The sequence below is a fragment of the Amphiura filiformis genome, chromosome 12, assembly GCF_039555335.1.
Source record: "Amphiura filiformis chromosome 12, Afil_fr2py, whole genome shotgun sequence".
NCBI classification, from domain to species: domain Eukaryota; kingdom Metazoa; phylum Echinodermata; class Ophiuroidea; order Amphilepidida; family Amphiuridae; genus Amphiura; species Amphiura filiformis.
In genome coordinates this window covers 36,479,618-36,500,569 of record NC_092639.1, presented here as the reverse complement: position 1 = coordinate 36,500,569, position 20,952 = coordinate 36,479,618, and the positions used below count along the sequence as shown (strand labels likewise).

Here is a 20,952-nt window from a genome sequence, read left to right as displayed (position 1 = left end):
CGTTATTTGTGTTCTAGATGTACCGCCAAGACTTGTCAGAATTCCGTGCAACTGTTCTACCTCGTGAATTCACTCGCACCTTCCGTGAGAACACCGAGACTCACGCCATCCGTGATAATATCTCCGACACTAACAACCGCTATGAGCAGCTGAAACTGACCTCCACTCAGCATGTCAACTTCCTTCAGGACTTAGTAGGAAGGCACACATTATATCGCAAGGCTGCTGATACAATGAAGAACTGGCTACCAGTGGCAGAAAGAGAACTGAGCGGCATTACGAGACAGCCAGTGGAGAGACTCACTGAGCCACATATGGTTCAGGAACAGATTGAGAAACTAGAGGTAGGTGTAGAAATCACAAATGTATATGTGACATGTGAATGAGTCGAATGTCGCTAATATTGTTTTTGAGATATTGGCAAAAACAGTGTTCAAATTCTTTTGTTTTATATTGTTTTCAGACATTGATAATTTGCTCATTACTCTGTAACCAGATGTCCGAATTTGATAGGTTTTGCATCAAAATGTAGCAAAACTGCCGGAAAGTGATGTAAAAAACTTTCAATTGAACATTGCTGACATGTGACTCATTCCCCTTGATCATGTCACATATGGTGGAACACAAATCAATGATTCATATGGGTGACATCATGTTTTCATATAACCCATAGAAGTGAAGATATGGATTGTTTTGGCTTTGCATGGTAAATTGTATTTGGTGACTGCTCATCTAAAGCTTTGTAGATTGAAAGGGCCACAATTTTGTGGACAGTGCACAATGGAATGGGGAGACTAGGCCATGGAATGGGGAGACTAGGCCAATGTCATCAACCAAAGAAACAAATTAAAAGAGCACAGAAAGTGGTAATTAAACTTGCAGACTGTATCTCCTTGTGAAAGTGTGCAAGAGTAGAAAATCTTGTCAAATTCTGCCCATTTTCAGCAATACATTTTGACAGGAAGATTTGAAACTTGGCTATGTAAAAATAGACATGATATTGTCACTGGGCGGGGAAAACCGCACATGTACTTTTGGCCCTTGAACATGGATAAAGACCTGTAGGTGTAGACTTTATATTAAAGAGGTTGCTTCATCCATGTTCAAGGGCCAAAAGTTTGTGCAGGAAACACCGCATATTTACTTTTGGCCCTTGAAAATGGATAAAGCCTTGTAGGTGTAGACTTTATATTGAATGGTTTGCTTCATCCATGTTCAAGGGCAAAAAGTACATATGAGGGTTTTCCCGCCCAGTGACGATATGTTATTCCTTGGATTTACCTTAGTTTGATGTTGCATTATATTATTTGAAAGAATTCTATGCTGAACAAAGTACCATTTTTTATTCTGATCATGTTAGGCTCTTCGCAATGACGTCATGTTCCATCTGAAGGATGTTGAGAATGTGAAAGAGAATTCAGAGGAGGTGATTGAAGTACAGCAAGAATTACAGCCAGAAATAAAAAGGAATGTTGGTAAGCTATATTTACTGGTCTCATACAGAAGCATCTGATGCATCGGACAATAAGATGAACCAAATTTAAGAAAATCAGTCTTAAAATTACGGAAATATATCTTTTAAATCTACTTCAAAGGCTTTATCAAGGTATTTAGTTTGATGTTGCAAAATTGCTGAATAAATGTAAACCTAAACAGACTACCAATACCAAAGTGAATTAAATGTGTCGGAAATAAAGCATTATTTTATTTAAGAATGTCAAGTCCTGTTATAGGAAAGCTAAATTACTGCCTATAGGGAATAAACACCTTATACCATCACCATCTTGTTTACCAAAATACATGAGAAGATTAAAAGAAAACATGAAAAGAACAATATTTAATATAAGATATGTATAATGTATCCATTCTATTCTCATGAGATATATATAATGTATCCAATCTATTCCCAGATGATATCACCACACGATATGAAGAGCTTCAACACCAGATCACAGACCGCCTGAACCAGCTGCAGGGAGCCCTCGCAGCATCCTCAGATGTAGAAGATAACATTGATGTGATGCTTCGGTGGTTGGATGAAGCAGAACGCAAAACACACCAGATGACAAAAGGAACACTGATTGCTGTACAGAGAGAACCACTTTTGGACAATGTGCAAGAGCAGAAGGTAGGTACTGTTTATAATAAGTTCAACCATGATAGTGTACTGTCTTTAGGAGGAACAGATCGTGATTGGTATACAGCGACAGTGATTATAAGGATTTCATTCAATAATTGATAGTTTTGTATTATATTAAAATCAGAAAAATGTGATGCTTTTGTAAAAGATGTTATTACATGTACTGAAGAAAAAAATCATCATAGAACACACGATTTTTCAGGTCAAAGTGTATGCTATCAGTCAAATTGACACATTAATGATGAAGTCATATTTCAATGTATTAACATTATTGTTTTGTCTATGTGATTTTGTACACTATAGCTGATAATGGCAGACATTGACAACCACAAGCCAGCCGTCGACTCCCTCAACAATGCCGTTGATGAGCTCCAACAGGAACTCAAATCAAGAGCTTACCAACCCAGTGAGCATAAGAAGACTGCCCAGCTACAAGCCAAGATTGATGACATCAATCAGCGATATGATAATGTCTCACGTACCACAGCTGAACATGGAGATTACTTGGGTAATCTGACATACAAATTAAATGAGTTTGAAGATGAGGTGGAGAAACTGGAAGACTGGTCCTTGCCTGCGTTGGACACATTGGAGTCTAAAGAAATCAGCAGACTACCATTGCCAGAATTTGGTTCCAAACTCCAGGTAGGTTTAACTCTTTTTCAGTTCAATAATATCTTGCCAGCTACTGAAAATTCATAGTTATGAGGAGAACATGTAGGTGAAGTTCTTGTAGTAATTCTTGTTTTGAAGATCCAAGTTTAGTTGTGAAATTTGACACTTACATTGTGAAATAAATCCATTTGCATATGGGAAGCACTCACTTGACATGCATCATCAGCAAAATATGTTGCTTAGTGCTTTCAGTCAGATGACATCAAACAAGGATGTGTTTTGTAGGAGATTTTGTTTGTTTTGGTTTGTGTTTTTTGTGATTTAGTAGTAGGGCAAAATGGTTAATGGCTAATAATATTAATTATTTTCAGAAAATGTGACAAATTGTCTTTATAATTATTACTTTGTCATAAGTATCAATTAATTAACACACATGCTATACCCATAACAGGTTTATGATAGAAAAAATTCACACCCACTATCAAATACTTTTGTTACTTTAACAGGAATATCGTCGTCAATTTGATGGTCACAAAACCAACCTGAAGCGTATTCATCAGCTTGGGGATGAACTCAAGAAGGACAAGAAAGCCAAGGATACAGCCCATGTCACATCTGTGTTGACCAATGTGAACATGAATTGGAAGGCACTTGATGACATACTAGCCAAGAGAACACGTCAGTATGAAGATATAATGGCAGCAAGGAAGCGATATGATGCCACACATGAGAATGTGAGGTATTGGTTGGACACCATGGAGCGTCGTATGGACCAGGTTCACCCTGAAGCACTGGATGCTAATACCATACAAGTCCTTCTGAAGGAACTCAAGGTAATTTAAAGAACTTGTGATGTTTAGTTTTAAAAACAAATTACCTGTCTGGATGTGTAAACCATAGTAGGAGTTCTATTCTTAAAAGAGAATTTAGTAGGAAGAAACCAACCACACATTAAAGGTGGATGGTTTGATTCTAACTCGATGGTGCTTTCTAGCATACATAGAGGCTTATTACCCAAAGATTATCATTCCAAATTTGGAGTTTAATTGCCCCAGCAGTTTGAAAAAAAATTGTGTGCTGAAATAGACCATAGAACAGCACATACTCTCAACTGAAAATGAAATTGATGATGATTGACTTGATACCATTTGTGTACATTCCATCTATAGTGGGAATTCCAATTGAATGAACGCAGCTTTCAATAGCGTGACGAAATTTTGAGTATACTGCGCGATGTACGCCAGCGTGTGCAACTGTGTGTGAGTAACGTGGAAGTGAATCCAACCATGCCAACCCACTCATGATTGGTTAGCATTGTTTCCAAGGTCGTGCGTTCACGTTGCAGTTCGAAAAACACGGTATATGATCACGGTTGGATCGAATATAGCTGTTGAAAGCTGTGTTCATTCAATTGGAATTCCTACTATAGATGTACACATCAAAGGCCTCTTAAAATTTAATGGGGTGTAAGAAAATATTAGCTTTCTTTTTACACTAAAGTAACAATTCTGATGAGAAAATCTGTAGAGGATGAAGCTGTCTTAACTTGTTATTCCCTGCACTGCTCGTATTGATATTGAAAGCTAAAATAAGCTACTGTTCACTTCAAAATTACCTGTTTAAATGTTGACCTGTTTTTTATCTTGCCTCTTCCAGCCCTTCCAAAAGGAGGTCACAGACTACAAACCAAAGATAAATGAAAACAGCACCAATGGTACCACTCTGGATACGCTAACCAAAGAAGCAGCCCAACCAGTACAGGCACCACCTCATTATAGGTCTACTGAACAAGGCTTGAAATCACCTGGTGAAGGCAAATCATTCAAATATGATGAACCAATGGGATTCATTGGTAAGTCACATATTATTGAGCAGACATAGTTATTATACAAATAAGATGAGTGAAACTATAATTAAAGACAGATTTATCTTTTAGCGCGTCTGATGTCACTGTCAATTACGATCCTTGATTGGTTTACACAGGTTAATAGTGCGTAAAAGGAAGACCGATCTATCTGGTGCTCATCGGAGAAAAGGGATAGCAGCAAATTGCGAAAATTACATACTTTTACAAGGCAAAAAGCAGCTTTTCTAGGCATTGTTGACATGGTGCCTTCGCGAAAGAAAGTTTCCTACTATAAAGACCTAACTTTTAAGATGGTTTGCATGTTTGAAGGTGCAAAATTAACAATAAGGCGCCCGGTTATACCTCCGCGTTCAGCAAGTCATCATCACGACATTTGTAAACAAGCCCTGCTCGAGTTTGATTGACAGCTGACGTCAGACGCGATAAATTCTTTTTATCTCTGTCTTTAATTATAAAGCAGCCCATCCCAACAGAGTCTACCTCACTATAGGTATATTAACAGTGTTGGTCTTGCCATATGGAGTGCTTGAAAATTTTCCAGTGGGCTGTAGATGTTCAATCCAGTTAATGAAATTACTTACAGATTGGGAAATATTGAATACTATGATCTGAAAGTTGAATAGATGAAATTGAGCTAGACATGTAAACAATGGGAATATGATGAGGCTATTACAGTAAACGTGAAGATAAATGTTATTAATTTACGTAACTGAGAAAGGTTTTTTCCACTACAGTTGAGACAGCCACCCAACAAGAAGTAGCAGAAGTCAAACAGCGCTATGAAGACTTGTTGCGTCGCCTGCAAATCTCACTCACAGATCTTGATTTGGCTCAAGATTGGGTTGAACACATGAACGACTTGAAAGCCAATGAAGACTGGGTAACAAGTACTGAAGGACGTGTCGACCAAACCAATCCAACAAGCAACGAATACAACCCATTGTACAAAGAAATTGAATCATTCAAACCTGTACGTGAAGATGTAAGAAGCAGACGTGCTCCCGTCACCGAATCTGTCAACGGAGCTGATCACTTCTTGCGTAAGAATCGTGACCAGTTGACGCCCAAGCAACGGGAGAACCTGCAGAAACGTGTGGATGATCTTCGTAATCGATACAATGATTTGGATGATACTTCCGAGAAAGAATTGCAAGATGCAATTGAGAGACTCAGACAACTGAAGGATCAAGAAGATGACCATGTATGTATATTCTGGTTTATGATCTTAAAGCCTTAATGTATGATTTCCGTCAGATTTTTATTTTGTTACTCTTTATTCAAAATGTTGAAATAATATTAGTAATAACTGCCGGGAAGGGCTGCTGTCCATTTTAAGTTGAAATAACAAGCTAAAGTGAAAGAAACCCCACTGGTTATTTTGGCCATTTAACATGCAGTTCTATGGGAGGACATATTATCATAATGTTTAAATTATGATAATATGTCGAACTTTGCTCTGTTGACCTACAAAGACAACAAATTTGGCTGATTCCATTTAGGTGCAAGTTGGGACATGTGTAAACATTACAAATATGCAAACAAATCAGGTTTGAAGAAAATTAACCAATTTCATATTATAAGATCGTACATTATGGCTTTAAGAAATTTTTAAGCTTTGCATGAATAAATTCTCAACACAGTGTACACCCTTCTCATACAGATATATCTTTATTGTCTTTGTCAAACCTGCATTGTCTAATTTCATTGGTCTGATGTTTTATTATTTGTAACTTTTTGGTTGTCTTCTTCCTTCAATAATTACAGAAAACAGTCCAGGAACGTGTCAAAGATGCTCAAAATAATATGTCAGATCTCCTTGATTGGTTGGCCAAGACTGAGAAATCTCTGGGCTCTCAACAGCCTATGACAGAAGAGTCCAGGCCACTCACAGAGCAGTACAATCAACACAAGGTGGGTATAAAACAACATTGTTTGTCAGTTAGTGCTTCATGCAAATATTATGTTCAGAAACCTAACAGGTATTTTTGAGGAATTTAAAAAAGTACATTCTGAACTTGTCTAAATTGTTGAACTAAAAAGCCAGCATTTGGATGTAACATCCATTTGAATCGAGCTCTTCAAATTTGCATATTGGATGTCAGGTTTGTGCGAGTAGACACTTAAATTAAGGATCAAGTCTTAGACCTTCAAAGTTCAAGATAGAATTTTATTTCAATAGATGAAGACTTTCATCCACATCCACCCAGGTCATCCCATCCAAAAGTGAGTTTAAGAACAATTTAAAGTGAGAGAAAATAGATGAATTTGTGTCTTTGAAAAGTACAAGAAATTGACTAATATCTAGCTGTATAATAATGTTTTCATGTCTAATTTCTTGTAGCCTCTGCACTCTGATGTCCAAGCCCACCAACAACCAATCATCAAGTGCACAGACGACATTGAGAAAATCCTCAATGACTACAGCGACCGTCTCAGTCAAGCTGACCTTAGAAAACTGCGCGAGGGTCTCGCGGAACTCAAACCACGCTACGACACTGTCAACACTCAATCGTACGATCGCCTCAAGAAACTCTCAACAGGCATCGATGATGTACAGAAACTTGAACTCGACTTCTCCCAATTCCTGGAATGGTTGCAAGCTGCTGAGCAGGGCCTGGACAAGGCTGAAAGGAATGTAGGCGAGGATCTAGGCAACCTTGAGAAGCAGTGTGATGAACATAACCAGTTTGGAGATGATGTCAATGATCAGAAGGGAGATATCAAGTTCTTAACTAAAGCTGCACAGAATTACTTGGATTATGCCAAGGTACAAAATTCTTGGCATTTTTGTATTTAAATATAATTTAATTAATTATGGCGGATCACATTTTTTGAGATTCATATAAACATGTTTTTTAATTAAGCTGCAAAAAATGGTTTCTAACATCATAAATATTTTGATTAGAGTGAGCTCCTGTGCAGTGCACAAGGCGCATTATTATACTATCAATTGGTTTTAAAAGAAATAAAAACAAGTTTGTGCATTCTGACATATACACAAAGGAAGGAAAGTTAATGAATATTGCTTCTTTAAAATGAAATAATTAAATGTACTTTACATTGATACTTTATCTTTTGCAGAATTACCGCCAAGATTTAGCCGACTTCCGTACCACCAGTCTACCACGTAAATTCAACAGCTCCTTCCAAGAGAAGACCCCAGCAGACGTCATTCGTAGAGGTCTCTCAGACATTCAGAACCGATGCGACAAGGTGAAATCAAGAACCAACAAACATGACAAGAAACTGAATGACCTTGTTGCAAAGCACCGCAGATATTCTGACAATGGGGATAACTTGATTGCCTGGCTAGGACCATCAGAGGCTAAGCTGGAAGAGCTGAGGAGTAAACCTGTGGGTAGAAATGCTGAAAGTGTCAGGGCAGAGATTGAAAGAGTCAAGGTGAGTGAAGTTATGCATTATATGCCTACATTTTTGTGAGCAATGTCTCTTAACAAGTGAATGCAATTGAACTGAGGCTGTAGCTATGTATGATGCCAGCTTTTTGCAACTAATGCTATGTGCCAAATTGGTTTCATTTTTGGTAGTAGAATTCAGAGGGCTTTATTCAACTTCACAAGTTAACTTAACTTTGACACATTTCTTCCAGTTTTAAATATAAGCAAGATCAAAGTAAAACAATGCAAACTTCATTTTATTTCAGAACTTCCACCAAGATGTTGTTGCTCATGCCAGTGATGTAGAGAATGTTAAGGATTCTGGTGAAGACCTGGTTGGTGCTCAACCTGAGGCAAGACCAATGGTTAACAGTACTACTGGTAAGTCAACAGCCCCAATGGGAATCCTTTTTTGTGTCCTTGGCATTTGCGCCGGGATCCAGATGTGGCAAGGTTTTAAATATTTTAATTTCAGTACTTTTAAACTGGTAAACATCTAATTTCCTTTTATACAATGATGGTGTAAAGAGATGTGTTATGATAAAGTATTACTTTAAGGTGGTACTACACCCCTTGATAAATTTGTGACTATTTTTACATTTTTCTCAAAAACTAATAACACACTGGTAACAAAAGTTATGTATATCATAGGGGCAAGGAATTCAGTTACTACACTGGAATTTCAGTGAGTCAAGACAAGTGGCTATTGATATATTGATCAGATATTGATTTTCCCTCATTTTTGACTGTAACACCACAACTGTTGTCTGTGCTGAAATAAAATTTCCAGTGCAGTAGTTGTAGTCCTTGCCCCTATAATATACATACAGGGTTCAAAAGAAATAACCCCCCCCCCTAAAATTACAAAACATTTCTTTCCATAACTTGATATTTATTTTGTTGATTTGAGAAATTCAAAAAGCTGTGAATAGAGGAATCGTTTTTCAACCCTCCTAAAGTTGTTTCACTTGCAAAAGCAATATTTTTGGTCAAAAATGATGCTTTCAGAAAAAGTTGCACTTTACCACATTTTGTACAAAACGTTCTCGATATTAATGTTATGGTTGATTTAATTCTTGTTTTTTCCTTCACCATTCTGTCTCTGATCCTTCAGGCACCCATGCAACCATCATTCAGTGCAAAAGAAGGATTTGTTGAACTTAATTTTGGCGTAAAATGAGATTTTCTTTGATGTTTTTAATCATCAGTTGTTTCAAAATGATAAAATCACTAGGAAGGAGAAATGAGCTCTCCACGCATAAATTTGACCAAAATGGTGAACATTTACCTGTATTGGGTCAGTTGAAGCATCTTGCATTTTGATTTAAAATTATTGCTTTCTTGGATAAAGGTGTAACACTCATGATGTGGCCACAAGAGATTGGCTGCATGCAGTTAATTGGCTGGATGCTGACTTCCAACCTCCAATCTTTGTTGGCCATTTCTTCTTTGTTATGTACTCCTTTATTCAAGAGATCCGCTACTATAGATCTTTGCAACCGCTTTCTGTCTACCATTTGCAAGTAAATTTTTCATCTCTTCTAGCCAACGAAAGAAATAAGCATCACACTACAAACCTTATTTCTACTGGTATAGTGATTTTACCATTTTTGAAGCACTGACTGAAAACCCCATTCATGTCAAAATGCATGTCGATGCATCATTGTTTTACACTGAAAGATGATTGCATGGGTGACTGAGTAATCGGATACACAAAATTTAAGAAAATTAACTAACAATTAAATCAATCAAAACATTGATCACGTTGACATCGAGAACATTTTGAACATTACATGTATAGGATGTTGAAAAGTGCAACTTTTTCTGAAAGCATCATTTTTGGAAAACGTGATAATTTTTAACCAACAAAAAATGATTTTCCCTAAAAGGAAGTTGGGAGGGTAGCAAAAAGATTCCTCTATTTACAGGTTTTTAAATTTTTCAAATAAACCAAATGTATGTCAAGTTATGCTAAGAAATGTTTTGTAATTTTAGGGGGGGAGTTATTTCTTTTGAACCCTTTATCTTACTTGTCACCAATACGCTATAATTTTTGAGAAAAATGCAAAAATAGGCACAAAATTGGTCAGGGGTGTAGTACCACCTTAAAATATTCATTGTCTATATATCTAATTACAGGTGAGGTTGTGGACCGCTATGCAGCTCTTGAAGCTGGCGTCAACGACTGGCTTGAAGAGCTCCAGAGGGCACTCACTCAATCACAAGGGGTACAAGAAAATCTTGACATGCTGGAGAAGTGGTTAGCTGAGGTTGAGAATAAAGACCACATCTTGGAGCAGGGTACTGTCATCCCAGCTAGGAGAGAACCAGTCCTTGAACAGATTGAAAACACTAAGATGTTGGAAGATGACATCGCCAACCACAAACCAGCAATCGATGCAGTCAACCGTGCCGTACAAGACCTCATACGTTCTGGCAATGATAGAGATGCAAAGAAGATCTCTGACAAGTTGGATACAATCAACAACAGATACCGCAAGGTGTCTGTGTCTACTAGAGATCACCATGCTGGTCTCCAGTCATTGTCGGATAAACTGGGAGAGTTTGAACGGGAGGTGGATGACCTAGAGGATTGGTTGCTGCCAGATTTAGAGAATTTGGAATCCTTGGATATCATGACACAAGATGTAGGAGATACAGCAAATGCTATTAGAGTGAGTTTGATATTAAGATAACACTAGCAAACCTGTTGATTTATGACAATTTTTAGCACAATATAAAAAAAATCACAGTGTGCTATGAACAGGGCAGGCACAACACCCAGACATCCTCACAATTAGCTCTGACCAGATTGAGTAAATTCTTACTGATTTGTTGTACACAAAAAGAGAATATTATAAAAAACCACACAAGTGTACTTTGGCAGAATTATTTCTGTCAAATTTCAATTTTGAGTTAGGCATTCACATATACATGTATTGGTCCCTATGTTTTAGCCAGATTTAAATCTTTGTTTTCTTCCCAGCACCCACACTGAAGTAGCAGAAATAGGCGATTTCTGCTACTTTTTCAATTCATTGTATCTAGAATGTTTGCATGTTTTTTCTATTTCTTCAACTTTCCATACTATTTATTTTCATAGGATATCAAGAGGAAGTATGAAGGTCACAAGGCACAATTCAAGAAGATCCATCAGTTGGGGGAATCATTGCTGAATGACCCCAAAGCAACAGATACTTCTTATGTTAACGGTGTCTTGAATAATGTGGACCAGAACTGGGCCAACTTTGAAGATGCTCTTAACACAAGGTAGGGTCATCGATATTTGCTCTATGTGTAACTCTCCAGGCATTTTGACCTGGCCAATTATCATTATATCATTTACCTGGTCAGTTTAGCTCAAAATATAGGATTTGGAAATGCTGACTGTTCAAGTATTGCTCTTACTCACAATCAAGAGATTGACAGCAAACAAAGGACAGAAGTGTTGGTGTTTGGCATGGAGGAATGACAAAGAACGAAGACAGTATGGAGCAATGATGTGTCACTACTTCAAGAAAGCGAAAGGCATCATAGTTTTTGAATGGTTCGAACAGATAGCTTGTCTGAAATGAAAGGACAGATTACACTTTGTATGTGATTTATTGCAAAAACAGAAAGTGAAGTGAATAGAAAATATGAAATAGTTGCTTTGGTTCAGGTTGCCATGATAGTGCCATGATATGTATGTATTACTCACTTTACATTTCAGAAACAACCAACTGGAAAGGAAGCAAGATGCTGCTAATAAATATGGCAACTTGAACCGTGAAGTGTCGACATGGCTGACAGAGAAAGAACGCAAGAAGACCCAGCTGCACCCAGTTGGCAGAGATCTAAAGACTGTACAAGCACAACTCAGTGAAGTCAAGGTAATGATGAATAGTACCATGAAGCATTATGTTATGTTTAAACGTTCTTTATGAAGACTGTTTTATGATAAACTTGTTACAAGTTTCAACACCAATTACCTCTGATCTCAACCGAAGCACATTTATATAATAACAAAAGTATATTCTCATAGAGAAAACCATAATTGAAAACATATGGAATGTGACAATTACCATCAGATTCCACTTTACGACAGTGTATGACCGGAATAAAGTTTTTCCATTTGCACTATTGAACACGGCATCACCATCGGTGTATTTTAGGGATACTATATATATATATATGTTTGGTCAGTTTGTGTGGTATAGCGTTGTAAGCGCTAAATTTCATTGGTTCCTAGCTGTTGTCTATGAGGCGATAGACGACACACATGGCCGCACTGTAGTGGATATGCCGCCTGTACCAGCATCCACTACCCAAACTAATCAAAATATTGGACCTACCTATCCTGTATGACACGGTATAGGCCTAGAGGACAGTAAAAACAAAAATTTGTATCATTTATTATCTAAATAGCAGAACACTTGTGATATTTCAAGTTTTATGGCAATTTGGTTCAATGTCTGGGACATTTTTAATGTTGTTCGAAATATCACAATATTGAGTCTCAAAAATATTAAACCTACCTATCCTGTAAGTAAGACATGATAGAGGATAGTAAAAACAAAGATTTTTATCATTTATTCTTTCTAGTTAGCAGAATACTGATATTTCAAGTTTTATGGCAATTTGGTTCAATATATGGGACACTTTTATTTTAAGTATCAGAATAGCTGCTTCAAATCTGAATGGTTCTGATTTGTTCTTTCCTTTATTATAATGCCAGTTTGCCTGAGCTTCACTTCTCCATTTATCAGAATATTGAATACAAATGTCAAACCAATAATACCTTACCAATAATTGTCTCGAGACAGCAGGAAAGCACAACAACGCAAAGAATAGACTCCGCATTGCCCCCACGATCATGAGGACCATTTAATACACATAAGCTTATTTATAATAATTTCACAATCTCATAGAAATTAAGACTATATTGAGATAATAACAGATTTCATATCAATTAAACAAATTATATACATTGAGATGATTAATTGCAGCAAGCATTTGGAATTATTTATCATCTTCATATAAATCAATAAATACACAAATTATTGGAAAAATGTGTACAAGCCAACCATACAGGCTGGACAAACAAAAGTTGACTTCTGAATCACATTTAACCAAATTTCATCTTAAGCAAATCTTAAGCATATCTTAAACAGATACATCTTTGGATCAAACAGAGGATTGGATTGGAAAACAGCATTTTTAACCGCAATTAAATAATTAGAAATCTCCAAAAGAATAAACAATGCCAACACTAGCAAACGAACATTTTGTATTCAGCAAGATACGGCATCAATGCTTAAACCATTTACTGATATATAATCCACTGGTATTGACAACCAAGTAAATAAAGATACTCCAAATAAGCAACAAAGCATTTATAACCCTGGTATAAAAACGCAGCAGAAAGGGAGGAAAGCATGAAGGCAACCAATAGCCCACTATAAAACGCAGTAGAAAGTGGAGACAATCTACTGACGAGATTCTTCAGGTTTCAAGAAACTCCGTGTAACACATTCAAACACCATAAAACGCGGTAGAAAGTGGAGACAATCTACCGACGAGATTCTTCAGGTTTCAAGAAACTCCGAACACATTCAAACACCATAAAACGCAGTAGAAAGTGGAGACAATCTACAGACGAGATTCTTCAGGTTTTGAAGAAAATCCTTAACACATCCAAGCACCATTAAACGCAGTAGAAAGTGGAGACAATCTACTGACGAGATTCTTCAGGTTTCAAGAAACTCCGTAACACATTCAAACACCATAAAACGCAGTAGAACGTGGAGACAATCTACCGACGCGATTCTTCAGGTTTCGAAGAAACTCCGTAACACATTCAAACACCATAAAACGCAGTAGAAAGTGGAGACAATCTACAGACGAGATTCTTCAGGTTTTGAAGAAAATCCTTAACACATCCAGGCACCATTAAACGCAGTAGAAAGTGGAGACAATCTACCGACGAGATTCTTCAGGTTTTGAAGAAACTCCATAACACATTCAAACACCATAAAACGCAGTAGAAAGTGGAGACAATCTACAGACGAGATTCTTCAGGTTTTGAAGAAAATCCTTAACACATCCAGGCACCATTAAACGCAGTAGAAAGTGGAGACAATCTACTGACGAGATTCTTCAGGTTTCAAGAAACTCCGTAACACATTCAAACACCATAAAACGCAGTAGAAAGTGGAGACAATCTACAGACGAGATTCTTCAGGTTTTGAAGAAAATCCTTAACACATCCAAGCACCATAAAACGCAGTAGAAAGTGGAGACAATCTACCGACGAGATTCTTCAGGTTTTGAAGAAACTCCATAACACATTCAAACACCATAAAACGCAGTAGAAAGTGGAGACAATCTACAGACGAGATTCTTCAGGTTTCAAGAAACTCCGTAACACATTCAAACACCATAAAACGCGGTAGAAAGTGGAGACAATCTACAGACGAGATTCTTCAGGTTTTGAAGAAAATCCTTAACACATCCAGGCACCATTAAACGCGTAGAAAGTGGAGACAATCTACTGACGAGATTCTTCAGGTTTCAAGAAACTCCGTAACACATTCAAACACCATAAAACGCAGTAGAAAGTGGAGACAATCTACAGACGAGATTCTTCAGGTTTTGAAGAAAATCCTTAACACATCCAAGCACCATAAAACGCAGTAGAAAGTGGAGACAATCTACCGACGAGATTCTTCAGGTTTTGAAGAAACTCCATAACACATTCAAACACCATAAAACGCAGTAGAAAGTGGAGACAATCTACAGACGAGATTCTTCAGGTTTCAAGAAACTCCGTAACACATTCAAACACCATAAAACGCAGTAGAAAGTGGAGACAATCTACAGACGAGATTCTTCAGGTTTTGAAGAAACTCCATACAAAGCATTCATTCCCCTCTATAAAACGCAGTAGAAAGTGGAGACAATCTACTAATGATATTCTTCAAGATTTCAAGAAATTCCATACAAATCCTCTATTTTTAAGCATAAAGCAGCATATTTGGACATACCATTTTATTGGAGTATCTTTAACCATATTTAGTTACTGAATCACCCTTCCAGCTTTTGGGAGGGTGGGTGGGATTTTTGGTCCATCAAGATCGAAGGAACAATTGCAAGTGCATCACTAGGAGAACTATGGACATAACAAAGGAATTAAAAAATAAGACGGGAGACCTGAATGGCTGCACACCACTAAAGTGACAGCTGACTGGACAGAAAAACTGAGCTTGTTGCTATAACAACATAACAACAACCCCTAAATTAAAACTGACTTGACCAGGAGACCAAAACACTTTAAGTGTACTTGAGAATGCTCAAGTGGAAATAAGAGGATAAGCCTCTACACCTAGATGCACATGACAGCCTAATGTCCCCTGCTGCTGAGACAATCTAGTTTTTAAAAGATTTGCAACTTTAAAAAACGGAATTATTATGCAAATTCTTAAGTATTTTGCTGATAATGTGATATTTTGGTTATAATTTGTCCACAGCCTTTCCAGAGAGAGGTCATAGACTACAAGCCAAGCATTGACAGAGTGAACCAGTTGGGTCATCAATTCGATGGTGTAATCCGTGAGGTGGATCAGCCATTGCAGTCCAGACCCCATAATAGGTCCACATTGACTAGTACTGGCAGGAGATCTCAGACAAGAATTCCAGATGATCAAAGGAGTATAGATTGTAAGTGTTAAGAACATGATTTGAAAGTTGGAAGCACATCATATTTACCCAACAAGTCATAACCTTTTCAAAAAGTGGAGATATTTGGCTTTAACTGCATCCAAAAAGAAATTATTTGTACCTGTAAATGTGAACTGATTCATTATTGTTGTATAATCATGTTCATTCACAAGAAGCTTGAGAAATTGAATTACTGCATGTGCATTAGATGTACATGAGTAGCTTTAGTTGATACACACAATACCCCAATTCCAATGGATTGTTTAACAATATGTCCACTTTTGGAAATCAATTTCATAAAATTGGCAGGTTTTCTTAAATTAAGAACATATAATATAAGTTGCTATACTGTCCATCTACAGCAAAAGCCTGAGGACTAGAATGCAACATATAAACAGTGAGCTGAGCAGAAATTTTTATATAAAGAAAAAAAAATGTGACACATAAACTTTTCATTGATATCAGAAGTATATTCTCTTCCTACTCTAGCTGCTCTTCCATCATATGGAGATGACACTGACACTCAACGTGAACTCGACGACATCAACAACCGCTATGATGACCTGTTAATTGGACTCCAGGACAGGACAGATGATCTGGAGCTGACCAAACAATACATTGAGAAGGATAATAGAGTGGTGAATGAGGATGACTGGGCCAGGGATATGGAAGGTCAACTGATGAATGCTAAGCCGCAGAGTCTAGAAATGGAAGACTTGGAGAGAGAGGTCATGGACTTGCAGGTGAGAAGAGATAGAAAGAATAGTTTGACTCATTTTAAACTATGCTCTGTTTAGCTACAACTAGTCATTTTACTCCTGTCAACACTGCACTATAAACTCATCAGTATGTAATGTTGTTGACTTTACCTTATTCAAAGAATGATGTATGCGATCTGTTGTTAATTAGTATAATTATTACTAACCAAAAAGTGTTCTAAGCATTGAAGTTTGTTAATTGTGTTATTAATGCGCACTTTCAGGCCAGAGTGAGGATAATAACTTTTCCAGTACTTCTCTGAAAGCTGCCACTTTTGCAAACTTATGTGAATCTTTGTGTGAATCACTGGCCTCATTATAAGTAATAAATACCACCTTTAAATATGTTTAATATTAATTCCATAGTTAATCCATATACTAAACCTTATTCATTTTTCTTTAATCTCAGAACCTTGTTGCAGAGATCAAGGCTCACAAATCACCTGTTGACCAGGCCTATCTCGAAGGCAACCAATTCATCCAAGACAATCGTGATCGCCTGGGTTATGACCAGCAGGAAGATCTTGGACATAAAACTGCAGATCTGAAAGATACATATGACAGACTGGATGCCACTGCTAGTGACTGGCTGAAAACAGCTCAAGATGACTTGAACAGACTGAGAAAGGATAGAGATAGTCAGGTACATGACATTTGAAAGCCCAGGTTTTGTGCTGTATATAGCTGTAAATGTATCAAAGTCATTATGCTACTCATGTGTCAGTCTTGGAGAGGATCTTATTATAATTATTAGGTTGGATGGAAATTTGAAATGTATATTTCATAAAAATATTTGTCTCAGATATTCGTAATAAAGTTATAATGGATCGAATTAAGCATTTTCTGGTGAATTGTAATATGGATTTAAACAAGACACTGTTTCCAACATTTGATGTAAATCACTTTTATTTATCACTTTCTTCAATTGTTTTACTTACTTTGTAGATGTCATTGGAGGAACAGTTGAAGAGATCCCTGTCATCTCTGGGTGATCTTCTAGACTGGGTCGCTGAAGCAGAACGCCGTCTTGGCTCAGAACAACCTCTGGCAGAAGAAGCCCAAGCGCTATCATTCCAAGCTGATGAGCATCAAATTCTCAATGATGACATCATAGAACACCAACAACCAGTGCTTCAAACAGTTCAGATGGCACAGCAGATTATTGAGCAATATGCCAACAAGTTACGTCCTGCCGATCAGACCAAACTAGAAGATCTGAGCTCAGAACTGAAAGGACGGTATGACACTGTGTATGTACAGTCTCAGACTAGACAAAACAGGCTTCAAAGTGCAATGCCCGAGTTGCAGAAGATTGATGAGGATCGTATTGGCATGAATGAATGGCTCAGGAGTGCAGAACAGAACCTGACTCAGGTGAAACGAAATATCGGACAAGATCTAAACACCCTACAGGAGCAATACAACAGCCAGACTGAATTCAATGAAGAAGTCATGACACAGGGTGCTGATGTACGATTCTTGAACATGAATGGACAGCGATTCTTGGACAAAGAAAAGGTAGGTGTTAATGGAAAGATGGGGGATCAGATCATAGAAATAAGTAGTACTAACATATTAAATGTTTTCATAATTAAGTTTGTCTTAAAATATGCATTACGTAAGTGTGGTAGACATTATCATAGTCCAAGTATTCATAGTCCGTGGGTGTGTTTAGCCTGTAAGCGCCAAATTTGATTGGTTCCTGGGTGTCGTACCGGGTGTCGTCTATGAGGCAATAGAGGATATTGGCTACGTTGTCGCGGAACACACTAAGCGAGGCATGCGTAAGGATGCATGTTGTAATCATCCACTACTCAAAATATTGGACCAGCCTCTCATCTGTGGATAGTAAAAACAAAAATCCCAATCAATTATTCTCTAATTGGTAGAAATAATCATTTATATTCAGAAAAATATAAATTTTGTGCTGCAGCACAGCAGGAATTTTGTTTCTTTTTGTTTCATTCTATATTAACAATTGAACCATTGACTACTTTTCCTATCTGTGCAGGCTTACAAAGATGAGTTAGCCAACTTCAGAAGCACAGTCCTACCCAGACAATTTGCCAAGACATTCCATGAGAAACCAGAACCCACCATTGTCAGAGATTCCTTATTTGAGATCAGCACACGCTACAGCAACCTGAAAGGTTCCTCTTTGGATCTCACATTGCAATTGAGAGATCTTGTCGACAAGCACCAGAAGTTTGTGGCTGCAACAGATAGTGTTTTGCCATGGCTTGATGCTGCTGAGACAAGACTGAGTAATGTGTTGAGGAAGAAGACCGCCAATGAGTCAGATACTGTCGCTATTAAGGAGAGAATTAGTGAACTTCAGGTAAGTGTAAAAATTGCATATCCTAACAATATTCAAAGTGGGGTCAGGTGGGATCAGACAAGTTGAGTCCCTGGGTTGAGTCACCAGCTGAAGCTAAGTGAAATTAAAGCATAACTGAGTATGTTAAATTATTTGACATGGAAGAACTTTAGAATTTTACATTTTTATCATGATCTAATAATTTTAACAAAGTATTAAGGGCTTAGAACTAAAACTGTACATGGCCAAAATTTGATGTTTTGATAAAATAATTATGAGTTTAAAAGCTTGAATCTTGCTGGAAAATCAAAATTCTACAGCAAAAACAGTGTCCTTATAATTGAGATTTTGTACAGTATAGGATATAAATATTTCTGGCACAGAAAGTAATCCAAGTGTAAGCGGGTTGTTTGTTGTTTTCAGTTTCATTACTAAATGCTATACACTGTTGCGTTGCTTTTGATACAGACCCTACTGAATGAGGTAGTACAGCATCTAAGTGATGTGCAGAAGGTACAAGATACTGGGGAGGATCTGAGTCAAGCTCAACCTAATGTGGCTAGGAAAACTACTGCTACAGTTGGTAAGAACAATAATTACATGCCAGTTTACCATTATGTAATGGTGCTGTAACTTTGAGACTTGAAGACATCTTTTGCAAGGACCCTTTCATTTGACTATCTTAGCTTTAAACCTAAACCAATGAACAATTAACAAGATTGCATAAAAAATGAAGAAAAACAAATAAATACAACAAATTTAGATTTGAATATTCTTGTGTACTAGTTGAACCAGACCAAGCCAGGGTTAATTTGGCATAATTATTAATTTTCACTGCTATTAAAGAAATTTACAACATATTGAGATATGCTTTGAATGTTAAGACTAATATCTCCCTTATCGTAACAATATCATTGATGTTTCAGATGATGTAGTTGTCCGTTATCGAGCTCTGGAAGGCAGGATTACAGAGGAGCTAGATGCATTACGTAATGCCTTGACTCAATCTCAAGGTCTGGAAGACAACCTGGATATGTTGCTACAATGGCTTCTCCAAGCTGAGGCTGATGTACATAAGATGGACCAGGGAACTCTACTGGTGGTACAGAAAGAACCACTGTTGGATAACACAGAGTTACAACAGGTTCGAAATCAAATGGATTTGTTATTGAGGGGTTGAGTTTGACTTTTCTCAAAAAGCTTATTGTGAATGAATATCATTAACTGTAACTCTATACAGTAAGTAAAGCAGAAGTTGGCGGTAATTTGCCATTTTTATAGCCACTTATATAGATACATACTATTTGGTACTGAACAGAAGGCTCAAGGGTCAAATCCAATAGCTGTCATTTATATTGTGCTGAGAGAAGTTAAAATATATTGGAACTATGATTTGAGAATTTTATGATTCACACAACTTAAAAATAGCTGACCTGCAGCCTTTCATTTCACATCTGCTAGTAAGTTGTTTTCAATCCCAACTTGTCACATGATATGGGGTGCTATAGAGAGGTCTTTCCATTGAAAATTAACCTTGCCCTTTGTTGTTTTTTCCTAATTTCAGCTTCTCTTCAAAGACATTGAGAGTCACAGACCTGCTGTGGAAGCTGTCAACAGAGCCGCCGCTCAGCTCGCCAGCGAACCACAACATCACCTCAAAGCCAAACTAGACCGCCTCAACAGCGGCTACCCCAAGGTCAGAGACCTCACTAACAGACATGGAGACAAGCTGCAGTCGCTATCAGACCAGTTGAATGAGTTTGAGAAGCGTGTAGATGATATGGAAGACTGGTTGCTGCCAACTCTGCAGGAGTTAGAATCAAGAGAATACATGAATGATGACCTGCCTCAACTCATTGAGAAAATAAGAGTAAGTGTTTCTAGTCTTCAATTTGTCATAAATCAACAAATACTTTGGCTCTTCTTCTGTCTTACCTTGAACTTGGTACAAGGCACACTTGATATGTTCTCTATCTCTTGATACTTAACCCTCTCCACACTTGTGTTAACTGCAGATGACAAGCTTCAAATTTTCATTAAAAATTTAAAAAAATTCAGATTTGTATATTTGCATTGCCATATTTGGAATCAGCATGAAAGCTGCATTAAAATGAGCACAAACAAACCCATTATTGGTTCAGTGATTTTTTGAATAGCTC

The 20,952-nt window shown here is 37.3% G+C and overlaps 1 protein-coding gene across 1 annotated transcript in view; it reads left to right on the top strand.

The window, feature by feature from the left end:
- Positions 1-20,952, top strand: part of LOC140166139 (uncharacterized) — a 223,096-nt gene that overhangs the window by 35,294 nt on the left and 166,850 nt on the right. Inside the window, 22 exon segments of the mRNA XM_072189524.1 lie at positions 18-344; positions 1,361-1,475; positions 1,911-2,128; positions 2,444-2,785; positions 3,262-3,588; positions 4,412-4,607; positions 5,357-5,823; positions 6,387-6,533; positions 6,964-7,389; positions 7,704-8,024; positions 8,287-8,401; positions 10,160-10,695; positions 11,124-11,290; positions 11,733-11,892; positions 15,529-15,718; positions 16,208-16,461; positions 16,886-17,119; positions 17,422-17,994; positions 18,488-18,814; positions 19,262-19,376; positions 19,720-19,937; positions 20,358-20,663. Of these exon segments, the coding sequence (XP_072045625.1) occupies positions 18-344; positions 1,361-1,475; positions 1,911-2,128; positions 2,444-2,785; positions 3,262-3,588; positions 4,412-4,607; positions 5,357-5,823; positions 6,387-6,533; positions 6,964-7,389; positions 7,704-8,024; positions 8,287-8,401; positions 10,160-10,695; positions 11,124-11,290; positions 11,733-11,892; positions 15,529-15,718; positions 16,208-16,461; positions 16,886-17,119; positions 17,422-17,994; positions 18,488-18,814; positions 19,262-19,376; positions 19,720-19,937; positions 20,358-20,663 (6,081 nt within the window).